The 10,930-nt window shown below is 34.7% G+C and overlaps 1 protein-coding gene across 5 annotated transcripts in view; it reads right to left on the minus strand.

Annotated features, from left to right (window-relative positions):
* Window positions 1-10,930, minus strand: part of LOC107693642 (C-Jun-amino-terminal kinase-interacting protein 4) — a 56,968-nt gene that overhangs the window by 38,650 nt on the left and 7,388 nt on the right. For 4 of the 5 annotated variants that reach the window (XM_016493096.1, XM_016493097.1, XM_016493095.1 and 1 more), the window contains exons 2-4: window positions 10,332-10,452; window positions 5,194-5,264; window positions 4,870-4,961 (exon numbers count right to left, since the gene is read on the minus strand). In XM_016493096.1, coding sequence (XP_016348582.1) covers window positions 4,870-4,961; window positions 5,194-5,264; window positions 10,332-10,452 — 284 coding nt within the window. Of the gene's footprint in view, window positions 1-1,866; window positions 2,110-4,869; window positions 4,962-5,193; window positions 5,265-10,331; window positions 10,453-10,930 lie in introns of those variants that run through there. The other variant, XM_016493099.1, reaches the window with a different exon arrangement.

Genomic DNA, 10,930 nt, shown 5'->3' on the forward strand with positions numbered 1-10,930 from the left:
CTGCATACAAAACACATACAGAAAATATATCGTCATAATCATGTCTATTTGCTTTCATATTTCATGTGTAGAAAAATGTTTACATTTGTTTTTTTAAACACGGAAGACCTAGAGAGTTAACGTGACTCATAACTCTCGCGCACATGGAAGAAAACGGACACTCCAGATCACATAATTCAATGGAGAATTTAGAAATTATATTAAGAACATGTGAGAATAAATCTGTTCTCAGATACCAAAGATAACAGGAACTCAGCATCCACTCTCTATTCTCTACCATAGACTGTATAAAAACATGGACGTAGTGTCCGTGACGTCACCCGTAGATTTCCGAAGAGCGTTTTTGAAGCTCAAAAGTCGCCATCTTGGCAGCGCGTCACCGCGCGTCACTCCCGGAAAATCGAAGATGGGCAAAGAGGCGGGAGCTGGTTGCTGAAGCCACGCCCACATAGCTCGACGGTGGTGACAGCAGCGGCAATCCACCTGTCACTCAAGTGGCCACGCCCTTAATCATGCAGAACTTTAAGGCTTAATATAATTTAAACGGATGAGTTATAAAAAAAAATTCACCCCCCTCACAGTTGTCATCAAGGGCAAAATTAGCTATATAGACCAAAATAATTTTTTGAACCAGGCTGTAAACATGGTTTTTTCTGCTGTAAAGTTGGGCATTTTAACATGGGGAGTCTATGGGATTGACTCCCTTTTGCAGCCAGCCTCTAGCGGCCAGTTGATGAATTACAGTTTAAGTCACTTCCTTGTTGGCTTCACGAGAGAGAGCGGGAGGTTACCGCTTGCTCTCTACCGGGATATTCTTCTTCGGTGTTTGTTTACACTGGTTTTCGAAACAGCGCCACCGCTCTCACCCTTTTGTGCAACAACATCTGCTCTGGGCACGTGTTCTAAGCTCAAATCTGATTGGACAGCCTGTTTCATCGTGGAGCGACGGGGAAAAAACGACACACAGGACGAAAAAAAAAATTCTCGCTTTTTCGCACCGCGAATGATCGCGCCTGGTGTGAATAGCCCCATAGGGATCTATTGTTTCGATTCAAAAGCGGCATCGCGCCGAACATTCACGCCGAATTATCGCTTTCAGTGTGAAAAGCCCTTAAGGCTGTCAAATCTATTAATCGTGTTTACATAATATATGTGTACATATTCACAGTACATACACATATATTATTATGTAAACAAACTTTTATTTTGGGTGCGATTAATCACGATTAATAGATTTGACACTCCTACTTTACTGTCACTTTTGATCAATTTAATGCATCCTTCCTGAATAAAAGTAATATTACTGTCTCCAGACTTTTGTATGGTAGTATATATATATATATATATTTTTTTTTTTTCCTAATTTTAAAGCTCAGGTTACAGTGTTTACAAGTTTTACAATTCTAATCACCTGAAGACAACACTACGACCATGAAACCAGTTTAACATCTCCAAACAAACAACAGAAAGCTCTTCAAAGCAGCAAACAATATCAGGTGTTCAATTGCAGCTGTGCTGAATGCAACTCTAGGAAGTATGGAAGTACAGAACAAACTGAAGCCATAGAGAATGAACAATACGCATTTCTCTGACAGAACACCAGACAGAAAACTGCACTGTGTTGACAAGAGAAATGCTCGATCCACTCTTGTTTACTACATTCTCTCGACTCGTCTCAGAGGTAACAGACACATGATGAACAAGCAGTACATGATTGCAATACAGAGTAAAATCATGCACGACATCAGAAAACTTACAAAGACAGACCGACAGAAATGCAGGAAAAACAGAGGCTTAACATGAAGGGGATCAATAACTAGAATAACTAGGCTAACATCCACACACACATGTGCTGTGGCTGCGTACCTGCTGATGCGGGGCAGGTAGTGTGTGATGGCGGGCAGGCCGTTAGAGACGGAATGATGCACCAGCAGCAGAACGGAGAGAGAGACCAGCACGGCAGAGTTGATGACCACCGCTCCCCCCACGAAGCCAAAGACAAACAGCAGCATGCATCCCGGACTCATGGCTGCTGCCGCCCCCCGATACACGAAAACAACCCCATCAACACCGGCACAGCAGCGCGAGGATCTGTGTGTGTGTGTGTGTTTGAGCAGCCTCTAACTGCTGTGACATCATCCACTCCGGCGAGCAGCGAACACACACACACACACACACATACGCATGAGCGGGTTTACAGCAGCTGTCTGTCCTTGTGTGTTGCTCACGCACTCCTCTGATGCTTCATGAACAGCTCTTATGCACTAATTCTGTATGCATTTGCTGTTTTCCATTCCACAGCTGATTGGATGTGGGAACAGATGAGTTTATGCAGATTAGATAGAACAACAAACACACTCCAGCTCGTCTCCAGGGTCGACCGAAATGTGTTTTTCAGGGCCGATGCCGATACCGATTATTACAGATCAAGTAGACCGATAACCGATATTTTGAACCGATATATGTCTGGTGTAAAAATTAAAATTAATGTCAAAGTTAAGAATAACAAAGGCTCTGACAAAAACTTTCTTTAAATGCTTTTAAATTATTTTAGCGGCAAATCGGTTTAGAACATGACCGATAACCATAAAAAAAGCTTAATATCGGTGCCGATAATCGGTCAACCCCTACTCCAGAGAAAACAAAAGCACAATCCACCTGCTAACAGGTGTCAGGGGAATGAATCCCGGACTTTGAAGTGCATGCATTGTATTTACGCAATTTTAAATAAACAAAATGCAGCTTGTTATCTGGCATTATGCATATTAAATACAGCAAGCTTTTTCTGTCTTTAACACTGAGTATAAAACTATGGAAGCCCATTTCCGCCACTGAATAAAATATAAAAAAAGGTAATTGCGACTTTTTATCTCGCAATTGTGATTTTATTTCTCAGAATTGCGACTTTATTTATCAGAACTGTGACTTTATATCACACAATTCTGAGAAAAAAGTCAGAATTTTGAGATATAAACTCGCATTAAATTATATAAAAAGAGATATAAAAAGTTGCAATTCTGAGAAATAAAATCACAATTGTGAGATATAATATAATTACGAGTTTATATCTCGCAGTTCTGACTTGATAACTTGCAGCTGCGACTTTATATCCTGCAATTCTGACTTAATTTCACGCAATTGCGAGTTTATATCAAGCAATTCTGAGAAAAAAGTCAGAATTGTGAGATAAAAACTCACAATTACCTTTTTTTATTTCTTATTCAGTGGCGGAAATGGCTTCCATATAAAACACATTGTTCTTTAAAGTCAATGCTGGAATAAAAATAATTCATTGTACAAAAACAAAAAGGTTTTGGTGTTTGAGCTTGAATGTTGAAGGGAACAACTTTTTATACCACATACTAATGCTGCACGATTATGACAAAATTCATAATTGTCGATTATTCCCTTGAAATTGTAATTGAGATTATTAATGATTACGATTATCACAATTTACATTGAATGATGTTTATACCATTGTTTGAAACAACCGCATGCCATATTTTTAGATGAAAATAAGCTGAAAACACTCTAACTGAAAAACTTGTATTGCTTTTCTATTGTATTAAGCAGCAAATGTCAACTATACATTGGATTGTTTTTTTTCTTTAAGTAAAAGAAGTAAAAACATGCATGGTATTATATAATGTTATACTACAACTAAAATTAAAACCTTAAAGATAACCTGTAGAAAGAGAAATCTTAAGCATCTTAAGCATGCAGAATAACAAAAGTGGACTTTGAACGATTACCTAATTTGATTAAATTGGGCAGCCCAACCACACACTGCTGTTTTTCCGAACACTTTGATTTGACACGATCACATTTTTAAAATAATCCCATAATCCTCTCAGCAGATGGATCCATCTATAAACCAACAGTCGTGTCCTTCACAAGCAACACATGATTCTCACGACACTTGTAACATGGTTCAGTCCTGAACGGGGGTTTTCAAACTGTGGTCCGGTCTGAAAATTTGAGTGTAAAAAAAGCTTATTGAATTTAACATTTATTATTATGGTTTCATTCTGCTTTCTCATGTCTGAAAATCATAAGATTAATTGCGATTACTTCATTCTACGACAGTCACAGTTTAAAATTTTTTTTAAATTAAACCAAATCTTCATAGTCCATAGTTATACAAGATTTTTTTAAGGAACTTAATATTTTAATTTAGCAAAGATGCATTAAATTGATCAAAAGTGTCAGTAAAGATATTTATAATGTTACTTACAAAAGATTTATATTTTAAAAAATGCTGTTCCTTTGAACTTTCTGTGCATCTGTGAATCCTGAAAAATACAACGCATCTCGGTTTCCACAAAAATATTGTGCAGCACAACTGTTTTCAACATTGATAATAATCAGAAATGTTTCTCGAGCATCAAATCAGCATATTAGAATGATTTCTGAAGATCATGTGACACTGAAGACTGGAGTAATGATGCTGAAAATACAGCTGCGCATCACAGAAATAAATTACAGTTTAATAGATATTCACATAGAAAACAGCGGTTTTAAACTGTAATAATATTTCACCATTTTTACTGTATTTTAGATCAAATAAATGCAGCCCTGGTGAGCAGAAGAGACGTATTTCAAAAACATTACGAACACAAATCTTACTGACCACAACCGTTTGAACAGAGGAAGTGTAAATATTTTACAGATATTTCGTATAGTCAAATGAAAATATAAAAGCCAATTAATTTAATTTAGCAAACAACATGTTGTCTTTATAATATCAGATAGGCTAGAGCCAGCCATCACTGAAACCCTTGTAGAAACCATTAATTATAGCTTGCTTTATACACACAGAAACTGTGTAGGTGTAGTGTTTCTGAATGAGAGCGAGATCAGAAACCTCACCTAATTCTGCTCTGACTCGCAGTGTCTGTGGTCTCTCCCGTCATCTGCTGGTATTTGCTACGTTCCAAGTGCTCAATGTAACTGTGGATCATCTGTGAATGCAAACACACACATTATTGGTTGATGACAGCAGCAACCTTTTCGGCCCTAAATGCACTAAAGGAAGACATGACTAAATCTGCATTTGTCCTCTGCTCGAGCTTGTCTCCTAATCTAGCTTTCTAATAAACATGGCACTGCATACTGTGCATATTGTTGGCTTTTTTTTAACAAACTGCTTAGGCGATTCTTGAAATGCATGAGCAAATTCTAAGAAATTCTTACCTTTGTGTGTCTCTGATGGAGAGCATTGTACTCTTTCTTCAGCTCGGCTTCACGCTCCTCTAATCTTCCAACTAAAAACAGAGCATGTTTAATGCTATTTTTATGTGTTTAAATATAAACGTGTACATGCATGTAGGCTTTCCTGTAAGGATCTGAACTATACTGCAGTAACAACACACAGCCAGAAGGGGTCAGTAGAGCAACAGAAATATAGTAACATATGCTAACAATTCATATTTTACATCTCTCATTATAAGGTGTTCCAACTGTAAACGCTTGAAAAACAATATAGAAGGAAAATGTCCAGACAAAATGTTCATAGTAGCATGTTTTTGCTGTCTTGTCATCTCAGTGAAACGGTAAGGAAAAGTCCCATGTGACCCGATGACTGAGAATTAAAGGAAGGAGAGCAGAAGTTCCTGTGGTGTATCTTCATCATCCTCATCCTCAGCCGAAGCCTATCACTCTTTACTTAGGAATACGCCTTCATTATATCATGTCTGCTCTTACCTAGGGCTGGGCGATATGGCCAAAAAAAGATCACGATTAAATTTTCCATATCAGTCGATATCGATAATTATCACGATAAATGTCAAATCTTTATTTCTTTCAAGTTTAAAGCCAGATTTTTGCTCCTAAGTGGAAGTTGTAGAAACCAGACCGTTATTTATGGTTTTAAACTACTCATTATGGTCAGAACATGACAAACACGTTACGCTTTTGAATTCTTTACACTTTTTATTTTTCCTGAACAAAATAAATATCTTCATAGAAAAATTAATTTCTTTGCTTCTGCATGTTCTAATGAGTGATATCGTTTCAAATCATGAAACAGGTTTGTGTTCCTGACTTTGATTGTGTGTACCTTCAGCACAGTTTGCAGTGCAGCCTCCAATATTAATAATAAAAATAATATACATATGTGACCCTGGTGCACAAAACCAGTCATAAGGGTCAATTTCTCGAAATTGACATTTGTGCATCAGCTGAAAGCTGAATAAATAAGCTTTCCATTGATGTATGGTTTGTTAGGATAGGACAATATTTGGCCGAGATACAACTATTTGAAAATCTGGAATCTGAGGGTGCAAAAAAATCTAAATATTGAGAAAATCATCTTTAAAGTTGTTCAAATGAAGTTCTTAGCAATGCATATTACTAATCAAAAATTAAGTTTTGATATATTTACAGTAGGAAATGTACAAAATATCTTTATGGAACATGATCTTTACTTAATATCCTAATGATTTTTGGCATAAAAGAAAAATCTATAATTTTGACCCATACGCACATTTGACAGTAGCTTGAGTTAGGATGCAGATGTAAATTAATGTTTATAATCAAAAACAGTCATAACATCTGTAAAAAAAATTGTAACAACCTCATTTTTATATGGTTAAATGTAATTATTCTGACTGTTTGAGTTTTATTCAAATTAGCCATTGGTAGCACACATTTAGATCATGATAACCACAGTGAAAACCACACATATAGCACCTCAATACCATGGTAAAAATGTAACTACATGGTTTCTAGGTATTTGTATGAGAAACAGTAGTCTAAACACATTTGGTATAAATGCACAAATGCTATAGCTTAATCACAAAAATACTGTAATTATATTCCATTCATTACTCCTTTAATACATTAAACACATGCACTCTAAAAAGTGTGGGGTTGTTTCAACTCAACTTTGGGTCAAATATGGACCTTTTAATTTAAATTTTTAGTCCATATTTGACCCAAAGTTGGGTTGAAACAACCCCACACTTTTTAGAATGTATCTACATTAATAATATAATAAAATTTGATATGAATATCCCACATTTCTGCCACAATACCATGGTGCAGCTAGTGTTACTACAGTAAATCCATGGTAAATGATGCCGATTTGTAGATTGAAAAGCCTTCTTTATATTGCAATAATTATATAGTTGTATCGCCCAGCCCTACTCTTACCGCTAGTAAATGTATGTCAATATCAAGGTAACATATCAAATATTCATATATGAATTGCTGGCGATATCAAATAAAGCCACTTTGTGAATATGATGATTATTAAGTTCGACTGTCAAGCTTCCTAAAAGCGGTCATTACACTAGTTTCGCAAAAGACCCCAAACTTTTGAACAGTAGTGTTGCTGCATATAAAATATAATTTTTCCTGGCTTCCTGCCTCGATTAATGCATCTACATTTTAGTTGCATTAAACATTTCTAATCTACATGGCAACAAAAGCTGATTGGTCGTAATTATAGTTCATGTGACTGGAAAAAAAAAATCTAATGAAAAGAGTCACAATTCAAAACTAGCATTTAGAAATTAGAAAGGCTTCATAAGGTTGATTTATTATAACATCTAGGAATATTAAAAGTAAGTATGGGAACATAGTGAGTGAATAAAAGTGTGTTTCCTTGACAGCTGTTCATCATATCACATCAAACAAGTGCCGTTTATGGTTACAGTAGGGAAATAGAAAAGAGTTTCTGTTAACCACAAAATGGGAAGTTCTTGCACTAACACAACGGACTGAATCACTTCAGGTCAGAAATACAGGGAACACGTTCTAATCCTCATTCGATGGCATTCAGTCGATGTGATTCAGTAGGCGAGTTCAGCGGCCCTTAAGCTGTAATCCAGCTCAGCCCAACACTGCGTGTGATTCTCAGTCAGTCTGATCAGTGTTTAAGAGAACGAAAGCTTGGTCTCGCTTCACAGGGAAGAGTTCACCTGCCGAACCCCATAATGATCCAAAGACAGGGAGCAATTTCCAGCTGGTTTATGAAGACTTAACTAGAGAACAGGGCTCTGCAAGATGGCTAAAATAAAATTACATCTCAATATTCTTATTTATCTCAATATTCAGTATATATTAGGGATGTAACGATTCACTCAACTCACGATCCGATCTGATTCACGATTTTGATTTCACGATTCAAGTGAAATTGAAATATAACACTATAATAATATACTAATAGGCCATATTATTGCTCTTTTGTTGATTTTGATTGCTTCTATTCTCCTCATTTGTAAGTCGCTTTGGATAAAAGCATCTGCTAAATAACAAAATTTAAATATAATGTAAATGTAAATAGCAAAACTAAATAGAAATTTGTAAACAAAGCAGCGCTGCACTTATGAACTTTAATATGCATTCTACAGAGGCAAGATGAAAAGAAAAAATGCCATCGAAACTTTTCTAAAGACAGTAAGTTCCCTTCAGACATACTTTCATATAAACTCCTACCCCAAAATGAATCGCGATTTGTTTAGCATCTTAACCGATTTGAATCATCACATATTTGAATCGATTTTCAACCGGCTCGCGGTTCACCGTTACATCCGTAATATATATCTTGATATAGAAAGAGTAAAAATGTAGACACATCGGTTCTGCTGCAGGCTATAGGATGACTTTAAAATATTTAAATCGTTATTAATATATTTTTAAAAATCCAACTCTAAATTTAAATGCAAAAAAAAAATCATATTGTTTTCTTATTGTCCCTCTATAGCTATTTTTTATAATAAAAAGAGCATTTAGCACAGTTCTTGAAACTTCTGGAATCACAAAATGAATCATGGTTAATTAGTTTAATATATTAACACTTCCAGTTTCTGTTAAAAGAAAAAAGCTTTGTTATAGTTAAAGTAGAAATACTGGCAATATCTACGGTGAAAAAGGTTGAGAAGCACTGAATTTTAAATTAACCTTCATTTCATATTGAACAGCCATTGCATATTCTAAATTTCCAATGCAAGAACTAAACAATAAAAATGCAGCTAAAATAATGAATAATTAGCTCCGGTGAGAATATGCTAGTCTCGTGAGAACTAAGTTTTGTTTACAGCTAAGGAAAACCTCACGAACGTGTGTATGACAGTTAGCGGAAGCTAGAGATTATGGTTTATAAAGTTTTAAATATGGATATTTTTCTTACACAAACGAATCGTTTCGCTTCAGGAGGCCTTTATTAAACCCCGGGGCCGTGTGAGGCACTTTTTATGATGGATGGATGCACTTTTTTGGACTTCAAAATCTCGACACCCATTCACTGCCATTATAAAGCTTGGAAGAGCCAGGACATTTTTTAATATAACTCCAATTGTATCCGATTGTAAAGAAGAAAGTCATACACACCTAGGATGGCTTGAGGGCGAGTAAATCATGAGCTAATTTTCATTTTCGGGTGAACTGTCCCTTTAAGGCATGTTTTACACAATGTTATTCACTACATGAACATGGAGGAGTTATATTTGTAATTAATATTTAAATTTAAACTAACCATCTACAATCATTTTCATTGATATACACCAATATAACAATACAGATGAATAAACAGTAGTGCTGTCAAGCGATTAATCGCATCCGAAATAAACGTTTTTGTTTACATAGTATATGAGTGTGTACTGTGTATATTTATTATGTATATATAAACACACACACATGCATGTATATATTTATGAAAAATGTTATGTTTATGTATTAAATATATTCATATATAATATAAATTATAATAATATAAATGTATATATAAATATTTTCAAAATATATACTGTATGTGTGTGTATTTATTTATTTATATATACATAATAAATAAATACAGCACACACACATACATTATGTAAACAAAAACTTTTATTTTGGATGCAATTAATTATATATTTATGTTCTTGTATTTTATATTATATACAAATATATTTAATATATTAACAAACATTTTCTTAAATATATGCATGCATGTGTTTGTATTTATATATACATAATAAATATACACAGTATACACATATACTGTATATTATATAAACAAAAACTTTTATTTTGGATGCGATTAATCGCGATTAATCGTTTGAAAGCACTAATAAACAGCAATATATATATATTTTTTTTTTTACTACACATAAATTGATGTAAGATACTGATCTAAATGTGAAATTTTGAAGTTGAAAAACTGAAATAGTATTTTCTTATTTTCTTACAACTTAAAAAAAAAAGATTTGTCTCTTAAAATGTTATTAAAACAGCACAAGGATAACTTTTTAACTCAAATAAAAAAAAAGTTACACAAGCAAATATTTGAACGAGTTGTGAATATTGAGCACATTACCCGGCTCTTCGAGGTAAAGCAGGTAACTTACTCTGGTCTGCGTAGTTCTTGGTCTTGAGCTCCATCTGTCTGGTTTGAGCCTCCAGCATCTGCACACGGTTCTGAAGATCTTTCTTATCCTGCTCTTGAGAGTCCTCATACTCAATATATCTCTAGAGGACACAGAGAGAGATTTTCCACACTGAGATATTTCTACAGGTACACTGTAGAGTGTAAGTCCCTTTTGCTTCCCAAGGCTGCATTTATTTGGTCAAAAATACAGTAAAAATTGTGAAATATTATTATAATTTAAAACAGCTGTTTTCTATGTGAATATGTGTTAAACTGTAATTTATTCCTGTGATGTGCAGCTGTATTTTCAGCATCATTACTCCAGTCTTCAGTGTCACATGATCTTCAGAAATCATTCTAATATGCTGATTTGCTGCTCAAGAAACATTTCTGATTATTATCAATGTTGAAAACAGATGTGCTGCACAATATTTTTGTGGAAACTGTGATGCATTTTATTTTTCAGGATTCATAGATGAATAGAAAGTTCAAAAGAACAGCATTTATTTTAAATCTGTTGTAACATAAATGTTGTGTCTTTACTGTCACTTTTGATCAATTTAATGCATCCTTGATAAA

Source organism: Sinocyclocheilus anshuiensis, unplaced genomic scaffold, assembly GCF_001515605.1.
Source record: "Sinocyclocheilus anshuiensis isolate Anshui unplaced genomic scaffold, SAMN03320099.WGS_v1.1 scaffold546, whole genome shotgun sequence".
NCBI lineage: Eukaryota > Metazoa > Chordata > Actinopteri > Cypriniformes > Cyprinidae > Sinocyclocheilus > Sinocyclocheilus anshuiensis.